This window comes from Symsagittifera roscoffensis, chromosome 2 (genome assembly GCF_963678635.1).
Source record: "Symsagittifera roscoffensis chromosome 2, txSymRosc1.1, whole genome shotgun sequence".
In the NCBI taxonomy this organism is placed as follows: domain Eukaryota; kingdom Metazoa; phylum Xenacoelomorpha; order Acoela; family Convolutidae; genus Symsagittifera; species Symsagittifera roscoffensis.
In genome coordinates, this window is record NC_087063.1 from 2,689,042 (window position 1) to 2,712,579 (window position 23,538).

The following is a 23,538-nucleotide window of genomic DNA, read 5'->3' on the forward strand; positions in this document are numbered from 1 at the left end:
GGCTTTGCTGTGAAAAATCAAACAACAAATAGTGCAGATTTTTTAGTGGTGTCATTCTGAACTGATTCGCTTCCAAATTTCTCAACTCACTCTAAGAGAAGTAACTTTCTTTGTTTTTTTTTGGTAAAATCATAAACAAATGGGTGCCATTGACCTACAATGGATTCAAGACGTTGGAAATAATTATATGAACTCCATTTATTATCAATTTCTGAAAAAACAATCAAAATAACATCATCCATTTTTAATAAGATTTTGTGTTAGTGTACCATCTTTGTGTTTATTATGCATGTTTTTTTTATTATGGTTCATGTTTCAGGCCACTCATGTTACATTTTTTTTACCTCTCCACATTTTTTGAAGGTTGAACATGTGATCGAGTTGATATTCCTACCCTTACCCAGGCGGTTTTCTGTGCAAGATCTGAAATTCTTTACTAGTTGATTTTCAGATCTGAATTTCTTTATTTCATATCTAGATAAGAGTTGGATTTAGATCTGAGAAACCCTTTGTCAAATTATAGTTTATGCATTTCGAGCAAAAAATTGAATTTTATTTTTTGATGTTTCTGCAGAACACAATTATATTTAGATTAACTAGCGGTAGAAAAATCTTTCCGAATACTTTCACAAACAGTTTTTTTCGAGTTGAATTGTTCAACTGTGATAAAAAGTTTTCAATAACTGTTAGATGACCTATCAATTTTTTAATTTTCATGCGCTGTTTATGCGTTCCAATGTTTATCTCATGCTTGGGAAAACATATTTTAGCAGTCTCCAATGGGAGAATTTCCTTAGTACCTGCTAGTAGCTAGCAGAAGCTAGCAAATACAAAAGTATCAAAAATAGCACAAATTGTGTTAAAAACATTGGGTTTTCGTATCTGAAATAAACAAAGAAAAACGATTTTCAGATCTAAAATTAGATCTGAAGTATTTTTTTTTCAGATCTGAAATAACTAAGAAAAACAAAATTTAAGATCTGAAATTAGATTTGCAACAACCCATTTCTAAAATATCTAAGCGTTAATTCAACATTTTACAACCCATTTCAGATTTTTTTTCTTAGATCTGAAAAAGATTATTTCAGATTTGACTTAGAACATTTACTAGGGACGGGCCACCACCATTATATGAGCTCGCTCGCGACCATTTTTTGAAGCTTTCAGCTAAGTTTGTATGCATTTGCCGGTTTTGAGTTCTTTGAAAACCAGCTCTGGACTCCTAGACCGATCCAGGAAAGCCAGGGCAATCCTTGCAATCCTCAGAGGACCGTAACAGATTTTTTGGCCTTTTATTTCAAACATTTTGTTGTATAGAATTTTGCTTTGCCAAAGTAGAGCCCTGATATCAACAAGGACGACTTAATATCATCAACAGTTTTTCATAATTATAGAAGACCGTTTTCCGCGATAAAATTTTGAGTCCGCGTAAAAGTCGTTGCGTAAAGATTTTCTAAGACAATCAAAAGCTGAGAAAGAGAGGTTTCTTTATGGATTCTAGAACAGACGTTTATGGGGCGGAAAAATGTTTCCGATACTTTAAATATCGAAAGAATTGGAGACGAATTAAACAACCTCTTTTAAGTTGAATCCGGTTGAAATTTGCGAAACCCACTGACAGTATACGGAGTCGACTATCAAATCTTGATATACTTTGTGTTGGGTGTTGGAATCCAATGTCTGCATGAAATGCACAACCTTGAAATAAAATTTACTGTTTGCTTTCATCTTTTTTTGTTCAGTAAATTTCAGAAATACACAGAAACATAAATTCTACAATCAGTAAAATTACTGCTTCCGCTATTTTGAATTTCACAAAATGCTTTCAACTTTTTGGTTCTCAAAGAACAAGAGGCAGCTAACCATGTTTAACCATCTACCTGTTTATTTTCTGGCCTGCCTATCTTAATTTGATGTTGTTTCACTTTTGTTTCAGTTTTTCATTTTTCTTAAACTAAAAATGAAACTCAAACAAAATTGCTCAATTCCTGCAAATATTTTTCTCTAATTTTCTCAAAAATAAAGTAACATGTACTTTTCTCATAATTTTTGCACTACTTGCACAGTTTTTGGGTACACGCTTTAGTTCAAATTTGTTGTTTTTTCGACCGCTGAAAATGGGAAAAAACTTTGTATATGGGCGTATTTCAGTTCTTGTTTTCCCACCATTTTCCACGCAAAATTAGAAATCAAAATTAAACGTCCGATTGGGTAGAAATGTATCTTTTTGAAGCCCTTTTTTTTTAACTTTTTCCTTTCTGTTTTAACAATTTTAAAGCAAAAGCTTTGTTCCAACTTAAGAGCCAGTACAGAAAGCATTCATACTAGAGCAACACAGCCAAGTAATGCGAGATAAAACTTTAATTTGATCTTTTATCCAAAAATATTAGCTTCAAAACAACAGTTCGAAAGCCCCCAGCAAAAACTTTTCAAAAAAACTTCTGAAAAAAGCTGAAGTAGAGTGAAAACTTATCAAAGTCATTTTACATTTAATAGGGCCACGAAGCGTAAATATTAGTATACAGCTCTAATCTTAACCAACAGGCAGTTCGCGAAACGACAATAATTTCAAGAGAACCAGACAAATACTTGAAAACGACAAACAAGCTTTATTGTTTTCTAGCCATTTTTGCATAAAAGTTTTAAAAGCCTAACTCGCTCTCTGTTTAGCAAATAAATCAAAAGTAAATTGAGAAGAAATCAGAACCCAACAAGCAAAAAAAATCATCCTTTTCTTCTGATATTGAGGCTTCGGTAACAAGATAAACAAGTTTTGTTGTCCCCTCCTTACTGTTTAGTAGCAATTTTTCTAGCGCCCATTTTTTTTTTTGAAAAATCTTAAGCAAAACACCAGAAGTTTTGTTTAAGACTTTTCGGATAAAACGAACCCAATTTGAAAATGACTTTTCTGTACTTTATACTTCTCTAAAACAGCTCAAAAGTACCTTAGAAGCTAAGAATATTTTTTGAATATTTCTACTTATTATCAAGAGTACAAACAATATTCAAATTATCAATTGGTTTTAAATTGACCGTAGGAAGGAACCACAGGTAACTTAACCTAAAGATAGCCGGTTGCTCCTACGTTTTTTGTACCTTTCTTCAAGTTAAAGTCTGTTTAGTGCATGGTGTGATTTCAGAACTGTATAATTGCTTAGAAAAGCCTAACTCGCTCTCTGTTTAGCAAATAAACCAAAAGTAAATTGAGAAGAAATCAGAACCCAACAAGCAAAAAAAAATCATCCTTTTCTTCTGATATTGAGGCTTCGGTAACAAGATAAACAAGTTTTGTTGTCCCCTCCTCACTGTTTAGTAGCAATTTTTCTAGCGCCCATTTTTTTTTTTGAAAAATCTTAAGCAAAACACCAGAAGTTTTGTTTAAGACTTTTCGGATAAAACGAACCCAATTTGAAAATGACGTTTCTGTACTTTATACTTCTCTAAAACAGCTCAAAAGTACCTTAGAAGCTAAGAATATTTTTCGAATATTTCTACTTATTATCAAGAGTACAAACAATATTCAAATTATCAAATGGTTTTAAATTGACCGTAGGAAGGAACCACAGGTAACTTAACCTAAAGATAGCCGGTTGCTCCTACGTTTTTTGTACCTTTCTTCAAATTAAAGTCTGTTTAGTGCATGGTGTGATTTCAGAACTGTACAATTGCTTAGAAAAGCAGTAAAATTGCCATAACTATTCAAAAAATCTGAAAAAAAAAAAAGAATTTTCTATTTTTTTGCAAAACAAATTTTTATAGAAAAAAAAACAATTTTGCCGATTAAAGCACAAAACGCTAGTTTTGTTTAACATAGATTAAATTATTTTAGCCTAAATTTGTTAGAAAAAATCCAGATAAGAAATGTTGCGTTGCTCGCTCGAAACTGCCCTAAATCTCAAAAAAATCAAACCATTTTTTCTCAACAAGGGGAAATTTCTTATGCTTCAATCGAACCACGAATAAAAAGCTTCAATATTATACACTCGACTCATTGCAAGGATGATTTTTGGCATCTGATTTCGATCCGAAAACAAAAAAGGTTTCACCCGAGTACAAGTTCTTCCTCATTTTCAATGATCGCATCAAAAAATACGCGTCGTTACATAATCAATTTACTTCCTTTTTACTTTTTGGCGAAATGAATTCTGATGAAGTTTTATCATTGAAATATAACCTTTAACTTTTATTTGTTTTCTGCTTGTGTTTTTGTGTGTTTGTGACCACAACAGTCAATATTATATACTAAAAAATAACAGTCAAATAAATAAACAAAGTTAACCAATAGTTGGGAATAAGCTAATAAACGCAAAAAAAAACTGAAAAAACTCTAATTTTCAAGTAATATGACAACGAAGCATATTTAATATCAAGAACATTTTTATATTAACTTTTTTCGATACAACTAACTCTATTTGAAACTTGTTGTATTTTCAAAAACACTGTTTTACTAGTTCCAAAATTTGAAAATTAAAATCAGCTTCCGAAACAAGAAGTTGTTTTCTTTTGCTGTTCAATAATGGAAAATAGTTTCTTTTTAACAAAGGAGTTATATTGCATCTAAAATGAAAATAAAAGAAAAACCACAAAAACCCTAAATGAGCATGAGCAGTTTGTAGACTTTCATTTGGAAAATCAATAAAGAATAACAAAGTATACTTACTCATCGACTCCTAAAAAAAATCTTTCAAATAACATGTCCTTCTATAGCTCTGTTTTTTCAAATTTTTTTTCTCCAATAAAGGTCATAAGGATTTTAGCTGTTACCTGAAAAGCGTATAATTTAACATATTAGTAGTTTTGACCAAAGTAAGGAATTTTAAAAATAGTATTAGGCTTCATTTTGCTCAATTCAGAGCGATGGAAAAAAAAATCAAATTATCCTGATTTATTTTTACAGATTCGTGCAATTTTGCATTTAATGTTTTATTATTCTACTATTTTTGGAACTAATAAAACAGTGTTTTTGAAAACACCACAAGTTTCAAATTTCAAAAGAAACAAAAAAAAAGTTGGATTAAATTTTTGAAAGTCAAGAACAGCTTATAATTAAAACTTTTTTGATACCATTCAGCCTGTTTGAATAATTGGATCAACAGAAAATTTTCTCATTTTGTTGGCAAATCTAATAAAAAACCCACTTCCGAAAAAAGAAGTCGGTCACATTCAAGGTATGTCTTTATTTTTGCTGCTCGATAATGAAGTTTAATTTTTTGAACAAGGTGAATGAACTGAAAAACAAAGAAATCAGCAGGATCGTTGAACGTAATTAAATCGTTAACTTAATTAAACCCGTCTTGTTGCGTAGAAATGTATCATTTTGAAGCCCTTTTTAAACTCCTTTCTTTCTGTTTCGACAATTTTGAAAACAAAGTCCAAATTAGGAGACAGTGGAGTAAGCATTCATTGCAGAGCAAAATAACCAAGTAATGCGAGATAAAACAAGTATTGAGCTTCTATCCAATGCAAAATATCTTCAATAAAACTGTTCGAAAGCTCCCAGCAAAAACTTTTCTTAAAAAAAAATTGGAAAAAAGCTAAAACAGAGAGAAAATTAATCAAAGTCATTCAACAATTAATAAGGCCACGAAGCCTAAATTTTAGTACACAACTCTAGTCTTAGCTAACAGACAGTTTGAGAAACGACAATAGTTTCAACAGAACGAGAAAAACTAATGCAAATTGACGAACAATATTTCAAGTTTTTGGGCCATTTTTGCTTAACACCTTTAAAAATCTAACTTGCCTGCATTTAGGAAACAAATTAGAAGTAAATTGAGAGGAAGCCATAACTCAACCAGTAAATACATCATCTTTTTCAACTGATAAGAAGGAGGCTTCCGTAACAAGATAAATGAACTTTGTTGTCCACTTTTTACTGTAAATTAGAGATTTCTTATTACCCAGTTTTTTCCTACACCAACGACCGACCAGTAGAGCTTCGCTATGACAACAAAATTTTTGATTTAATTTTTTCGGTTAAATCCAAATCAATTTGAAAAATAACCCAATTTGAAAAAGACCTCGCTGATTTTTTATTTCTCTAAAACGGCTAAAAAATACCTTAGAAACTAATACATTTATTGTACATTTCTACTTATTATCATTTTGGCATCAAATTGTCAAATGGTTTTAAATTGACCCTAGAAAGCAGCCACAGGTGAACTTAACTTACAGACAGCCGGTTGTTTTAACGTTTTTTTTGTTTCTTCAATTTAGTGTGTATATAGTGCATGGTGTGATTTCAGAACTGTACAATTGCGTAGAAAGTTAGTGAATGCGCCATAATTAGCAAAATTGCCTGCAAAAAAAAATTTTCATCTTTTTGCAAAACTTTGAAGAAAAAAGATTAATTTTTTGCCGATTAAAACATCAAACACTAGGTTTGCTTAAAATAGATTATATTGTTTTAGCCTAAATTTTTTTAAAAAAAAATCTAGATGAGAAGTGTTGAGTTACTTTCTCGAAAATGCTTTAAGTCTTTAAAAAATTAAACCATTTTTTTCAACAATGGGAAATTTCTGATAGGTCAGTAGAGCGACGACTAAGAAGTTTTTAATACGATACACTCAACCCATTGCAATGATTTTTTGTGCTATCTGATTTTGAGCGGAAAACGAAAAAATTCCATTTTTTCCATTTTCAATGAAAAAATTCCTTTCGATTTTCAATGATCGCAACAAAAATAATTTTCGTTAAGTAGTCAATTATCTTCTTTTGTAGTTTTTCTGACATGTGAAAATAAAACATTCGAAATTATTCGTTTTCTGCTTTTGTGCTTGTGTGTTTGTGCCTCAACAACCAATATTAAAAACTAAAGGTTACCAGTAAATTAAATGAACATAGATTAGAGACAGTTGGAAAAAAGCTAATGAACGCAAAAACCCTGAAACAAATGACTCTAACTTTTAAATTCTATGACAACAAAGCCTGTTGATTATCAACAACAATTTTAATTAACATGTGTCGATAAATCGAACTCAATTTGATAAGACTGGATCAATCTGTGAATTTTACATTTTGATGGTAAAAAGAAAAAATAGAATTCACTTTCGAAACAAGAAGAGATGACCTTCACAATTTTGCTATTCGATAATGGAAATTTTAAACCAAGGAATTGCGTTGCATCTAAGACAAAATTAAGAGAAAAACGATAAATCCTAAGTGAGTGTGAGCAAATTTTAGACTTTTATTTGGAAAATCAAAAAAAATCACGACATACACTCATCGACTCGTTAAATAAAATCTTGCAAATAACATGTACTTCTATAGCTCTGATTTTTCAATTTTTTTCTCCTAAAAAGGTCAAACTGATTTTGACAGTTACCTGAAAATAGTATCATTTAACATCTTAGCAGTTTTGAACCAATTAAGGAATGTTACAAATAGTTTTTATTGTGCCTCATTTTGTAATGGAATACAGTTTTCAATTTATCCTGATTTAGTTTTTCAGATTCATCCAACTTTTCATTTAAAAACTTAATATGTTACTGTTTTTAGAACTTGAAAAAAAGCGAATAGATGGGAAAAAAATAACTGAACTCAATGAAACTGAGAAAAGGCTACAATTTTCAAATTTCCAGAAAAAAAAACGTGGGATTAAAGATGTTTGAAGTTCAAGAACAGTTTTTAGCTAACACTTTTTTGATAACATTAGGCGAATTTGAATAACTGGATCAACAGAAAAATTTTCATTTTGTGAGAAATCTGATTAAAAAACACATTCAAAACAATAATTCGATCACTTCAAGTAGACTTTACATTTCTGCAGCTCAATAGTGAAGTTTAAATTATTAAACAAGGCAATTGAACTGAACTCAAAAAAATCAGAAATACGCAAAAAAAATCCATTTTCAAGATGTTTTTCTGAACAAGCAAAACAAATCACCAAGATCTGTATAAGAGTATTCCCGACGTTCATCGCTCTTTGAAATGCATCTAGTCTTGTGATAAACTGTACAAGCCAAAGGAAAATGATTTGAGTAAAATATAAGTAAAATATAAGATTTTTGAGTAAAATATAAGAATAAGAAAGCCTCTTTGGAACAAAAAAAACTTCACGCGGAACTGTTGTCAAATAAAAGTAAGTTAAAATTATTATAGAAATTCTACGTTGAACTCGTCTTATCACATTACAATCAAAATTAAGGGAAGAAATAAAGAAGAGAACGTTTGTCGTCTGAACTTTGTGCTGTTTTTCTTAAACAACATTGAACTGGTATAAAAAAAGTAAATTTTTTAAATTAATAATTCATATTAACTCTTCTTGCAAATAATAATTGATGTAATTAATGTCACCATATGGTTGCAATTCTATTCTCTTCTAAATGAATCTCTATGGAACGTTACTTCACAATAAATATGGGTACTTTCCGTTCAATCAATTCAATGTTAAGACTTTTTAAAATTCTGCTCGAATTTAACTTCATTAACAGTGACTTTGTTAGGTTTCGAATAGTTAAGATTTGTAAATTTTGCTTTTAATCTACTGCGTGCGAGCATTTGTGTAATTTCATTCTGCATCTACAGATGGGTACATTTTTCTGCAAGAATTCAGAAATTTGGTCTTTTTTAATCAATCGTAAGTTTCTACTCCAGCGCAATCATCTGATTGAGTTGGTTCTGCATCTGCAGTTGTGTGCAAGGGTGGCAGCAAGTGGCTAAGAGGCAGTCGTCACATAAAGACCCCTTGATACGGAACAGCATCCTCGTCTTCAGTCTGAGAGAGAGTAGGGGGAGGGGCACACAGATAGGCACAAACACACTCTCGCCCAGGTCACCCGAGGCCTGAAACACGAATAACGAACATTACGAGGCCAAACTGTGCACTCGATAGGCGCACAATTGAGTGTATGTAGATTTCTGGAATACAGAAACAAGTCTTTAAACATGTTAAATTTTGTCGGAACGATTTAAAAAAACGAAAGCACATAAGATTAAATAGTGTCCTGGCTGCGGAATCCGCTCAAAATTCACAAATATTAGACAGTTTGGCTTCGTAATGAAGATAATTTAAAAATTTTCCGAACAAGATATCCAGATCATTTCAAAAAATCTTTGCATTAATTAGTGTATCAGATTGTCTTAGATTGTCTCAACGTCTTAGGCTGGTAAGGTTGCAATTTTTGTTGCGGTTTCTGGATCTCCGATTTAGAGGCTTCAGCATTACAAAAAACTCAAAAAAATTCCAAGAAAAGCGACAAAAAATCGTTTGAAAAATCATCTACTTGCCAGCTAGCTTATAGAAATTTAGCTGGAAAAACACCCTGTGCGTTAATTATTAAATAATCCAAGTCCGAAAACGCTCTTTCGGGATTTAGAAGCGTGATTTTGTCTGTGAATCAAAAACTACATCTGTGATTTTAAAAAATTGAAAGGAACCAAAATTAAAAACGATCTTGAATAATGAAAGAAACAAAACACAAAAATAATTAAAGAAACGAAAATTGGAAAATTGAAAGAAACATACAGAAAAAAAAAGAAAAAACCTGTTTGTATTTTTCTAACCTTGCAGAGACAGCAAAGAGGACAGCAGTACACCCCCAGACAGAGAGAGGGACTCTCGCAACATCCCCCCAGAAGTCCCGTCTTCCACTTGTTCGGCATATCGAACATCTTAGGGGGTACTTTAAAACCCCCGCTCACCCCCTTACCTGATTGAGGAGGGAAATTATATTGGGGGTTTACAAAACCAGCATTCGGTATCACCTGAAACAAGTTGAGCTGAGAAACTTCAAAACAATCAGAAATTACCATTTTGAGCACTTATCGCTGACTAAACCTTCGTTGAGGGGCGCTCAATAATGATGAATTCAGTGTCGAAATTGAAAAAAAAACAGTGGCAAAAAAAACTCATTTTTTCGGCATTGCTTAACAACTTTTTCGTTTTTTCAGCACTGCAGTTTTCGGCACTGTTGTAATGTTTCGTTTTCTACTAGGGATATTCAGTTTTCGGGTATACCCGACCCATGATTTGACCCTGTTCAACCAATGAATTGACTTTGTTTGACAAAAACTTTCGTTCAGCCGTGTCACTTTGCGACGAAAATTGGGCATCGTTCGACAGATTTGGTCGAATCATGAGTCGAACACTTCAGCGCGGGTAATTGATATTGAAAGTGAAGGGGTTTTTGATCTGATCGAGTTTGGTTACTTGAAGGCAATTTCTGGTGTTTAGCTGAGAAAGTATGTGATATTTTGAAAGCAAAGATTTTCGCATACAATAGCATTGCATAACTGATAAAAGTTTTTGCAGGAGCAAATTGATTGGGCGTTTTTTTTCTTGAAACAAAAAACCAGCAAAAATCGGTTCAATTTATGTTATTTCAGATACTTTCCTGCACGTTGACGTTTCCGTTGCCGTCTGTGGCATACTGAGCTCCTCCTCCCGGTTGATGGGTGACCACTGTCCGAACGGGCGAAGAGTAGACAGGTGGTGGACTGCCAGGATAATTCGGCGGCTGATATGTCATGTCGAGGCTCAGTTAGGCTATAGGTTAAAAGTATGATTGTAGGGTCCTCAATAAGCAATTAGGAAATATGGTTCCTGGAAATCAGTTCGCAAGGTAAAGCTAACACGTACATGAGTCTCCTAGGGTAAATAAGTTTCCACAATTTTTTTCGAGAGACCCAACTATCATACTTTTTACCTTGGTTGAATTACTTAAAATTGGTTTAAAATGATCTTGTCTCGAAAGCAAAAAAAACACACATCAAACTTGAGTCTGTTTTCCTACGTAATTGCAAAACAAATTAACAAAAACGTGCAAAAACAATCATTCCAGCAACTGCAAATGAAAAATTAAATTTTGGACGTTTAATAAATAAGTGATGACAAAATCGGTGTCCTTGAGCATATTCATCTCTCAGAATTTTGCAAAAATTCAGCACAGAGAGAATTAATTAAAAAGAGCAAATGACCTATTTCAGAAAACTTTTGCAAGCAAAAGCTAATTTTGCAGACAGAAAACGTGACTCAAGGTCACCCTAAAACTCAACTTTGCATGCAAAAGTAATTCGAAACTGGAAGATTGCTCTTTTGGTTTACTTCTGTCTGTTGCAAATTTTTTGCCAATAATTATAATTGAACTTTATGCCAAATGTTTAACAATATCGGTGACCGTGATCAATAAGAAATCAGAAGAACACATAAATCTAATGTCAAAAAGGGGCAATTATTTTCTTTCAGATTCGTTGGCCGAAAAAATAATGCCAATATTTTGGCATTAACTATAGATTATAGTTTTATAAAGAATTACAAAAATTTGAAAAAATAGTTAACACAGAGGCAAAACGGATTTACGTAACACTTGCGATGCAAAAACTTCCGGAAAAATAAGAAATTGAAAAATTTACACGAGAAAACTTCTAGAAAATTAAGTTGAAAAATTACTTGAAAAAATAACTTGACAATTTAATAAAATACAGCTAAAAAATTTCACAGCTACAAAAACTTCATACAAAAACTTTTGTTTAAAAAAAACTAAGTAGCTTGAAATCAAAACCTGTTATCAAAACCTGTTTCAGCGGGAAAAAAATGTTGTCATAAAAAAATTAAAAGTTTTTAAATTTTTTTACAAACCATCCAATCTGAAAAACACAATCGCATGCAAGTATTCTCACTAAATTGGCAGCAGCAGCAGCAGCAGCAGCAAAAACGTAGCAAAAAAAATTGAAGGGACATAATTTATAGTTTATGCCATCTTTTGACTTTCAGAACTACCTAAAAATTCCAAATTTTTCCGAATTAGATTGGTTAGTGATTAGTTAATTTGTCTTCTTACTAAATAAACTTAGAAAGTAAACTACTTACATCAACAAAAAATTTGCAGATAAAAATACGTTAATTGATTGATAATTTTTGCGCATTCAGTCCTTCGCGCTTAAAAATAGAAAGCACCCACATACTAGTTTTTCAGTCAGAATGTCATCTGAAAATTTAAATGTATGTCATCTGAAAATTGCTTGTATTCAAAGTCGACAATTGCTCTTTTTAATTAATTGTCTACCCACATTTTTTGCTGGTTAATAAATTTTATTCAGCCTATCGCAAATTTCAGCTGAACTAAATTATCGAGTTAGAGCGAGTTTTATAACGTTTTATTCTCAATTTGGTTTGACATTGAACAAAAAAGCACTTTGGGAACCTGTGCAAAGAAATTCATTTAACATGGAGCAAAATATTTCGGAAATTTAGATATCAAAATTTTAACCCAAAAAGAGTAAGTTTGGCGCTTTTTTACTATTATTAGAATATCTTGTTTACCCAATTACAGTGCTGATTTAAATTAACCGGACAAAACCCGTTAAATTTGAAAAATATAAAACCCGTTTTTCTTAAACTGGGTTCAGTTTAGGTGAAAACTTATGAAGACAAAACTTGCTTGAAATTTTAGCAGAATGAATATGGCATTATTTGTTTTGCAAAAATCGGGTCCGAAATTTTACCCCCAAAAAAGGGTCATTTTGGCTTTTCTTAGTTAATCAAAAATTACGCCGAAATTACCCAGTCGATCACAGACATAATTACATCGAAGTGAACCCCTTATGTAGCTCAACAAACTTTATGAAGGGTGTTTTCTCCAAAAATAATGCAAATTGTTTAAAAATTGTTTTGAAATAAAAAGTTGGTATTTTATATAGTAAAAACGACCTTTTTTGTCTATCAAACAGAAATAATTTAACTTATACAATATTTTGGAGATTATACCCTCCTTAAAGTTTGTTGGGCTACGTAAGGGGCTCACTTTGGTATAATTATGTCTGTGATCGACAGGGTATTTTCGGCGTAATTTTTGATTAACTATGAAAAACCAAAATGACCCAATTTTGGGGTAAAATTTCCGAGCCGAATTTCACAAAACAATTTACGCCATATTATTTCTGCTAAAATTTTAAGCAAGTTTTGTCTCCATAAGTTTTCACCTAAACTCAACCCAATTTGAGAAAAATTTCAAGTTTAACGCGTTTTGTCCGGTTAATTTAAATCAACACTGTATTAAAAAATGAGTTTACTGTGTAGACCAGCAAAATTTAACAGAAAAACGGTCTCTAAAATTTTGTATAAGCAAAAAATATTTTGTTCGGGAGCCAAATCATAGATTTTTGTTTCAAGAAAAACTTAATTTTTATTTGAAATTTCTGCATTAATTTAGTAGTTTAACCATTTTGAACTTAGCTGGGCTACTGATAATCCTGGGTGTATAAAAATCGTTATAATTTAACTCGGTACTTTAACCGTAGTTTTTAATTGAGAAACTACAAAAATTATCCGTTGCGAAATTTTTTCAAAACCAGTAGATAGGTCTCAAAAATTTATTTTGATAATCCAATTTTTTGCAACCTACTATAGTTTAACATTAAAAATTTAACTATTTTGGTAACCGTTTATGATTGTATCTATTAAGTGTAACTTTGCGCTGTTTCACAATGGAAATTCATTTTTAAAGCTCAAAATAAAACCTAGAAGCGCCATTTTTTGACCTAATTTAGAGTGTTCGATATCAAAGACATTGCCAACGGTTTGATTTAAAAAACATCAAATGCCAAAGCTCATATTTTAGTGAATCATATGGTTGTACTCATCAGTTGAAATTTAGCTTTGATGATTACAAAATTACTAACAACGATTTGCCTCTGAGAACACAAAATTATTCAATTTTTTAAAATTTGTTGACCATTAGCACTAAAATTGTTGAAGATAGGTTAAAAAGAAGAATTGATTAATTTTCAAATCGGCGTTATAACCAAAGATCCAGTTGAAGATCCATATTTTGATGAAGCATCAATTTGGGAGATCATCAGATCTTTCGATATGTCGAGTGACTTCTCCTCCGGGCAATTATTTAACATTACATCTCATATTTAACATCTCATATTTAGATCTTATTTTTGAAAACTGTAAGAAAATTAGTTGCAGCGTAAAAAATTTTTTATAAATTTTTATAATTTAAGAAAAAGCTGAGAGAAAAGTATAAAATTGACATTTTTCGAAAAAAAAACTTGTTTTTAGTAGAACTTGTTTATTAATTGATCATTACCGTAAATATGGTAGTCTCAAAATTATTTAGATACCAATTCGTTTTTTGCTATCCAATTCTATCAGTTTAAAAAAGCGAAACGAGTCAAGCAATTAACCTAAACACGAAATCTAGTAACCAAGAGTTTTTTAAATTCGATTTGAACCTAGATTTCTCGTTTTCGAAGTTTTGTTTCGACGTTAAAACGTCACCTAACTCATTTCGGGAATTAAACTCACCGCGGCGGTTTTATAATCTTTCCATTTCGAATGACTTTGATATGAGTTGCAGTTGATTCGTACAGAATATTTCTAGATGTAAACAGATGTAGTTTTTTAAACGAGCAGATTTCGTAATTATTTTCTGATTTTTGAGTGAAAAATTTTTCGAAGTATTCTATTTTGCAACCAGTCAAGTTTTTTAAATTGCCTTTGAGCAGTTGTGCAGTGTTTCAAACCCCAGCTTGGATGCAAGGTTGAATTTATGACTCATACAATTCATTAATGACCCTCGTTTAATAAACTTTTAGAACTGATACGTTTGCTGTTAATAATTTCGAGCAAACATGTGTTTTAGTAGTTAGTTTATGATCTGAAAGAAAATCTGAGAACTAAATTGTTGGCTTTATTTTGATTTGTTGACCTTTAATTGATAATGCCGCCAATTCAATTTGGTTGAAAATTTTAAGCAAATTGTTTTATCATCATTTAGGGTCACATCAATTTCGGTGGACCAATCAAAATAAAATTATCATCACTGCTAAAAAAATTTCGTATCATCGGCAAACAAAGTTAGTTTGGTAGTTTCGCCAAAAGGAGGAAGGACAATTATATAATATGAAACAAAAGGTCTTCCAGGACAGATATCTGCTTGTTAAGCTGACATTATATGAAACCTTGTCGAATAATGTAATTATCCCACAAGCGTTGAAAGATGAAGATTCACTACAAAGAGGTCATGAACTCGAAAAACAGAAAGGAAATGCTATCCTACTGTGAGAAGAACAACACGAAAAACCTATCATCAGCGACGATAAGTTTTTCGTTGCTCTTCTTTCATTGGTCCGACTACGCTCAACGACGATAAGCAACTTAAATAGGGCGGGATGGTAAGCAATTGCGAAGTTGAATTTTTTCCAATTTTATTTTAATTTGGTGTTTTTTATTAATGACTCGATGGAAAGTGAGACCTAATACAAAAATCGTTGCTGATATCTATATTGAAACAATCTTATTAACCCCTTTATTCAATTAGACAAAATGCCAATTCCTCAAAAGTATAGCATTCTCAGTTCAAATCTCGACTTATAAGGCTTGAAAGGACAAAATCAATTTGAGTTTTATTTTTTATCCGTACGTGTTTCAGTACGTTCAATCTTGCTATTTAAAAACTGACTTCGACTTTTTTACTAGCACAAGTACACACATTTTTCAGAGCAAAACTATCCACTCCCCTCGTTGAACTGAATTGCCTCGTACATACTAAAGCTCATTAAAAACAGTATCTTGACTTGAAGCAAGGTACTTTTGTTGGAGTAAAGGGGGGTCTGAGCTATGTTGTCCACAATAAAGCAACGTCAATTTCTTACAAATTTGTCCATGCTGCTTACGAGAAAAAAAAACCCTAGTTCTTACGTACAAGTACAACAGCCGTCGCTAGTGAAACAAGTAAAAATACTAACCAGAAGTAACAAACAGTTGGAAATGTGTCAATAAATTCAAGTAAAAGAGAAAAGGAAATTTTCGAATTTTTGAATAAAAACTGACGTTAAACCTTTCTAAATTTCATAACTATTTCATGATCAACACTTTGTTCATATAAATAGACCAGTTGATGAAAAATTGGATCAAATTTATTTTTGGAACCTGTATTCATTCTCGTATTTTTCGCGCCATTTCCGCTTTCTCAATTTGAGAGCGTTATTCACCTTCTTTGAATTAAATACGGATCAACTGAATTAACTTATTAGAGGCACATGCTAATAAATTGCCAGTGCATAATCGCCACCAGAACATCAAGATAACTAGCGTTAAACGCACCTTCGGTGCTTCGAAATTTTTCGACAACTCGTGAAAAACCGCATATATTGGAAACAACATCTGCAAACTTTTAGTGTACTCTGACTGCACCCAATTACAGGGTTGGTAATTTCGAACTTTTTTGAATTCCCATTTTAAAAGCGCCATCTCGAAAACTTAATGGGCCTCTGGAGAAATTTGAAGGCCAGAATTGCAACCAATGAGAGTCCCATGAGAGCACCCTACTATAGGGTTATGAATCCAAAATTTTGTGAATATTTTTAAAAATAAGTTTCCCGAAAAAAAAAATTTAAAAAAAGTCTCATTTCGGAAACTAAAAGGATTTGAGCATTCATATTAAGAGGCAAGAATTAAGCCGCCTGGGTGTACGCTGACAATAAGGTTGTATCTTCATCAAGTTAGTAGCTTCAAATTTTTTGAATTTCTTTGTAGATAAGTTATTTGTGAAATTTTGAAAAAAAAAAATCAAAAAACGTCACATCTCGGGAACTAAAAACATTTGAGCAGTCGCGTTTAGCAGTCGAATGTGGCAAAATTTGCAACTCTTTAGAGTACCCTGACAACACCGAACTATAGCGTTGGGATTTTCAAATTTCGAAAAATAATTATAACTTTCTGAAAATTTTGAAAAAATCACAAAAAACGTCACATCTCAAAACTATAAAGAAATGAGTAGTCATATTTGGAGGCAAGATTCGCAATCCTTGAGAGTACTCTGACAGGACCTAACAACAGGGTTGGGAATTTCAGATTTTAAAAAAGTAATAATAATTTAAGTTTTCTGAAAATTTTTGAAAAAATCACAAAAAACAACATATCTCGAACACTACAAGAATTTGAACAGTCATATTTGGAGGCAAGATTGGCAATCTTTGAGATTACTCTGACAGGACCCAACTACAGGGTTGGGATTTTCAGGTTTTAAAAGAACAATAAAATTTTAAATTTTCTAAAAATTTTTGAAAAAATCACAAAAACGTCATATCTCGATAACTACAAAGAATTGAGCAGTCATTTCTGGAGGCAAGATTCGCAATCTTTGAGAGTACTCTGACAGGACCCAACTACAGGGTTGGGAATTTCAGATTCTCAAAAAATTATCATAATTTAAGTTTTCTGAAACTTTTTGAAAAAATCACAAAAAACGGCATATCTCGAAAACTACAAGGATTTGAGCGGTCTTTTTGGAGGCAAGATTCGCGATCTTTGAGATTACTCTGACAGGACCCAACTACACGGTTGGGAAATGCAGATTTTGCGAAAAAATATCTAATTTAAGTTTACTGAAAATTTTTTCAAAAATCACAAAAAACGTCATATCTCGAAAACTACAAGGATTTGAACAGTCATATTTGGAGGCAAGATTCGCAATCTTTGAGAGTAATCTGATAGGACCTAACAACAGGGTTGGGAATTTCAGATTTGTAAAGAATAATAATAATAATTTAGGTTTACTGAAAAATTTTGAAAAAAAATCACAAAAAACGGCATTTCTCGAAAACTACAAGGATTTGAGCGTTCTTATTTGGAGGTAGGATTCGCGATCCTTGATAGTACTCTGACAGGACCTAACAACAGGGTTGGGAATTTCAGATTTTAAAAAAATTATAATAATTTCAGTTTTCTGAAAATTTTTGAAAAAATCACAATAAAACGTCATATCTCGATAACTACAAAGAATTGAGCAGTCATTTCTGGAGGCAAGATTCGCAATCTTTGAGAGTACTCTGACAGGACCCAACTACAGGGTTGGGAATTTCAGATTCTCAAAAAATTATCATAATTTAAGTTTTCTGAAACTTTTTGAAAAAATCACAAAAAACGGCATATCTCGAAAACTACAAGGATTTGAGCGGTCTTTTTGGAGGCAAGATTCGCGATCTTTGAGATTACTCTGACAGGACCCAACTACACGGTTGGGAAATGCAGATTTTGCGAAAAAATATCTAATTTAAGTTTACTGAAAATTTTTTCAAAAATCACAAAAAACGTCATATCTCGAAAACTACAAGGATTTGAACAGTCATATTTGGAGGCAAGATTCGCAATCTTTGAGAGTAATCTGATAGGACCTAACAACAGGGTTGGGAATTTCAGATTTGTAAAGAATAATAATAATAATTTAGGTTTACTGAAAAATTTTGAAAAAAAATCACAAAAAACGGCATATCTCGAAAACTACAAGGATTTGAGCGTTCTTATTTGGAGGTAGGATTCGCGATCCTTGATAGTACTCTGACCGGACCTAACAACAGGGTTGGGAATTTCAGATTTTAAAAAAATTATAATAATTTCAGTTTTCTGAAAATTTTTGAAAAAATCACAATAAAACGTCATATCTCGAAAACTACAAAGAATTCAGCAGTCATATTTGGAGGCAAGGTTCGCAATCTTTGAGATTACTCTGACAGGACCCAACTACAGGGTTGGGAATTCCAGATTTTGCGAAAAAAAATTAGGTTTTCTAAAAATTTTTGAAAAAATCACAAAAACGTCATATCTCGATAACTACAACGAATTGAGCAGTCATATCTGGAGGCAAGATTCGCAATCTTTGAGAGTACTCTGACAGGACCCAACTACAGGGTTGGGAATTTCAGATTCTTAAAAAATAATCATAATTTAAGTTTTCTGAAATTTTTTGAAAAAATCACAAAAAACGGCATATCTCGAAAACTACAAGGATTTGAGCGGTCTTTTTTGGAGGCAAGATTCGAGATCTTTGAGATTACTCTGACAGGACCCAAATACACGGTTGGGAAATCCAGATTTTGCGAAAAAAAAAATTAATTAAGGTTTACAGAAAATTTTTTCAAAAAATCACAAAAAACGTCATATCTCAAAAACTACAAGGATTTGAACAGTCATATTTGGAGGCAAGATTCGCAATCTTTGAGAGTAATCTGATAGGACCTAACAACAGGGTTGAGAATTTCAGATTTTTAAAGAATAATCATAATATTTTAGGTTTTCTGAAAAATTTTGAAAAAAAATCACAAAAAACGGCATATCTCGAAAACTACAAGGATTTGAGCGTTCTTATTTGTAGGTAGGATTCGCGATCCTTGATAGTACTCTGACAGTACCCAACTACCGAGTTAGGAACTTCAGATTTTAAAAAAATAATGATTTCAGTTTTCTGAAAACTTTTGAAAAAATCACAAAAAAACGTCATATCTCGAAAACTACAAAGAATTGAGCAGTCATATTTGGAGGCAAGAGTCGCAATCTGTGAGATTACTCTGATAGGACCCAACTACAGGGTTGGGAATTTCAGGTTTTGCGAAAAAAAATTAATAAATTTTCTGATTTTAAAAAAGTAATAATAATTTAAGTTTTCTGAAAATTTTTGAAAAAATCACAAAAAACAACATATCTCGAAAACTACAAGAATTTGAACAGTCATATTTGGAGGCAAGATTGGCAATCTTTGAGATTACTCTGACAGGACCCAACTACAGGGTTGGGATTTTCAGATTTTAAAAGAACAATAAAATTTTAAATTTTCTAAAAATTTTTGAGAAAATCACAAAAAACGTCATATCTCGATAACTACAAAGAATTGAGCTGTCATTTCTGGAGGCAAGATTCGCAATCTTTGAGAGTACTCTGACAGGACCCAACTACAGGGTTGGGAATTTCAGATTCTTAAAAAATAATCATAATTTAAGTTTTCTGAAATTTTTTGAAAAAATCACAAAAAACGGCATATCTCAAAAACTACAAGGATTTGAGCGGTCTTTTTTGGAGGCAAGATTCGCGATCTTTGAGATTACTCTGACAGGACCCAACTACACTGTTGGGAAATGCAGATTTTGCGAAAAAATAATTAATTTAAGTTTACTGAAAATTTTTTCAAAAATCACAAAAAACGTCATATCTCGAAAACTACAAGGATTTGAACAGTCATATTTGGAGGCAAGATTCGCAATCTTTGAGAGTAATCTGATAGGACCTAACAACAGGGTTGAGAATTTCAGATTTTTAAAGAATAATCATAATATTTTAGGTTTTCTGAAAAATTTTGAAAAAAAATCACAAAAAACGGCATATCTCGAAAACTACAAGGATTTGAGCGTTCTTATTTGGAGGTAGGATTCGCGATCCTTGATAGTACTCTGACAGTACCCAACTACCGAGTTAGGAACTTCAGATTTTAAAAAAATATTACTGATTTCAGTTTTCTGAAAACTTTTGAAAAAATCACAAAAAAACGTCATATCTCGAAAACTACAAAGAATTGAGCAGTCATATTTGGAGGCAAGAGTCGCAATCTGTGAGATTACTCTGACAGGACCCAACTACAGGGTTGGGAATTTCAGATTTTGCGAAAAAAAATAAATAAATTTTCTGATTTTAAAAAAGTAATAATAATTTAAGTTTTCTGAAAATTTTTGAAAAAATCACAAAAAACAACATATCTCGAAAACTACAAGAATTTGAACAGTCATATTTGGAGGCAAGATTGGCAATCTTTGAGATTACTCTGACAGAACCCAACTGCAGGGTTGGGATTTTCAGATTTTAAAAGAACAATAAAATTTTAAATTTTCTAAAAATTTTTGAAAAAATCACAAAAAACGTCATATCTCGATAACTACAAAGAATTGAGCTGTCATTTCTGGAGGCAAGATTCGCAATCTTTGAGAGTACTCTGACAGGACCCAACTACAGGGTTGGGAATTTCAGATTCTTAAAAAATAATCATAATTTAAGTTTTCTGAAATTTTTTGAAAAAATCACAAAAAACGGCATATCTCGAAAACTACAAGGATTTGAGCGGTCTTTTTTGGAGGCAAGATTCGCGATCTTTGAGATTACTCTGACAGGACCCAACTACACGGTTGGGAAATGCAGATTTTGCGAAAAAATAATTAATTTAAGTTTACTGAAAATTTTTTCAAAAATCACAAAAAACGTCATATCTCGAAAACTACAAGGATTTGAACAGTCATATTTGGAGGCAAGATTCGCAATCTTTGAGAGTAATCTGATAGGACCTAACAACAGGGTTGGGAATTTCAGATTTTTAAAGAATAATAATAATAATTTAGGTTTACTGAAAAATTTTGAAAAAAAATCACAAAAAACGGCATATCTCGAAAACTACAAAGAATTGAGCTGTCATTTCTGGAGGCAAGATTCGCAATCTTTGAGAGTACTCTGACAGGACCCAACTACAGGGTTGGGAATTTCAGATTCTTAAAAAATAATCATAATTTAAGTTTTCTGAAATTTTTTGAAAAAATCACAAAAAACGGCATATCTCGAAAACTACAAGGATTTGAGCGGTCTTTTTTGGAGGCAAGATTCGCGATCTTTGAGATTACTCTGACAGGACCCAACTACACGGTTGGGAAATGCAGATTTTGCGAAAAAATAATTAATTTAAGTTTACTGAAAATTTTTTCAAAAATCACAAAAAACGTCATATCTCGAAAACTACAAGGATTTGAACAGTCATATTTGGAGGCAAGATTCGCAATCTTTGAGAGTAATCTGATAGGACCTAACAACAGGGTTGGGAATTTCAGACTTTTAAAGAATAATAAAAATAATTTAGGTTTACTGAAAAATTTTGAAAAAAAATCACAAAAAACGGCATATCTCGAAAACTACAAGGATTTGAGCGTTCTTATTTGGAGGTAGGATTCGCGATCCTTGATAGTTCTGACAGCACCCAACTACAGAAATGGGAATTTCAGATTTTCAAAAAACAATAATGATTTCAGTTTTCTGAAAATTTTTGAAAAAATCACAAAAAAACGTCATATCTCGAAAACTACAAAGAATTGAGCAGTCATATTTGGAGGCAAGATTCGCGATCTTTGAGATTACTCTGACAGGACCCAACTACAGGGTTGCGAATTTCAGGTTTTGCGAAAAAAAAAATAATTTTTCTGAAAATTTTTTGAAAAAATCACAAAAAACGTCATATCTCGAAAACTACAAGGATATGAACAGTCATATTTGGAGGCAAGATTCGCAATCGTTGAGTCATCTTACAGGACCTAACAACAGGGTTGGGAATTTCAGATTTTAAAAAAATTATAATAATTTCAGTTTTCTGAAAATTTTTGAAAAAATCACAAAAAAACGTCATATCTCGAAAACTACAAAGAATTGAGCAGTCATATTTGGAGGCAAGATTCGCAATCTTTGAGATTACTCTGACAGGACCCAACTACAGGGTTGGGAATTTCAGATTTTGCGAAAAAAAGTTGGGTTTTCTAAAAATTTTTGAAAAAATCACAAAAACGTCATATCTCGATAACTACAACGAATTGAGCAGTCATATCTGGAGGCAAGATTCGCAATCTTTGAGAGTACTCTGACAGGACCCAACTACAGGGTTGGGAATTTCAGATTCTTAAAAAATAATCATAATTTAAGTTTTATGAAATTTTTTGAAAAAATCACAAAAAAACGTCATATCTCGAAAACTACAAAGAATTGAGCAGTCATATTTGGAGGCAAGATTCGCAATCTTTGAGATTACTCTGACAGGACCCAACTTCAGGGTTGGGAATTTCAGATTTTGCGTAAAAAAATTAGGTTTTCTAAAAATTTTTGAAAAAATCACAAAAACGTCATATCTCGATAACTACAACGAATTGAGCAGTCATATCTGGAGGCAAGATTCGCAATCTTTGAGAGTACTCTGACAGGACCCAACTACAGGGTTGGGAATTTCAGATTCTTAAAAAATAATCATAATTTAAGTTTTATGAAATTTTTTGAAAAAATCACAAAAAAACGTCATATCTCGAAAACTACAAAGAATTGAGCAGTCATATTTGGAGGCAAGATTCGCAATCTTTGAGAGTACTCTGACAGGACCCAACTACAGGGTTGGGAATTTCAGATTCTTAAAAAATAATCATAATTTAAGTTTGTTGAAATTTTTTGAAAAAATCACAAAAAACGGCATGTCTCGAAAACTACAAGGATTTGAGCGGTCTTTTTTGGAGGCAAGATTCGAGATCTTTGAGATTACTCTGACAGGACCCAAATACACGGTTGGGAAATGCAGATTTTGCGAAAAAAAAATTTAATTAAGGTTTACTGAAAATTTTTTCAAAAAATCACAAAAAACGTCATATCTCGAAAACTACAAGGATTTGAACAGTCATATTTGGAGGCAAGATTCGCAATCTTTGAGAGTAATCTGATAGGACCTAACAACAGGGTTGAGAATTTCAGATTTTTAAAGAATAATCATAATATTTTAGGTTTTCTGAAAAATTTTGAAAAAAATCACAAAAAACGGCATATCTCGAAAACTACAAGGATTTGAGCGTTCTTATTTGGAGGTAGGATTTGCGATCCTTGATAGTACTCTGACAGTACCCAACACTACAGGGTTGGGAATTTCAGATTTTGCGAAAAAAAAATTAATAAATTTTCTGAAAATTTTTTGAAAAAATCACAAAAAACGTCATATCTCGAAAACTACAAGGATATGAACAGTCATATTTGGAGGC

The 23,538-nt window shown here is 32.0% G+C and overlaps 2 protein-coding genes across 2 annotated transcripts in view; one reads left to right on the forward strand and one right to left on the reverse strand.

The window, feature by feature from the left end:
- LOC134839599 (cyclin-dependent kinase 10-like) overlaps window positions 1-23,538 on the forward strand; it is a 501,898-nt gene that overhangs the window by 122,884 nt on the left and 355,476 nt on the right. The gene's annotated exons all lie outside the window — the stretch shown is intronic.
- On the reverse strand, window positions 8,269-9,967 carry LOC134838968 (cornifelin-like). The gene is made up of 3 exons (XM_063854340.1): window positions 9,959-9,967; window positions 9,505-9,705; window positions 8,269-8,784 (listed from the first exon to the last, which is right to left on the reverse strand). Exons 1-3 carry the CDS (start codon window positions 9,965-9,967, stop codon window positions 8,587-8,589), a joined length of 408 nt encoding a protein of 135 aa, XP_063710410.1. The 3' UTR covers window positions 8,269-8,586.

Coding starts and splice junctions, on each gene's coding strand:
- LOC134838968 (XM_063854340.1), bottom strand. Junction 8,785..9,504: donor CTCTTTGCTGTCTCTGCAAG/GTTAGAAAAATA, acceptor TTCGTGTTTCAG/GCCTCGGGTGACCTGGGCGA.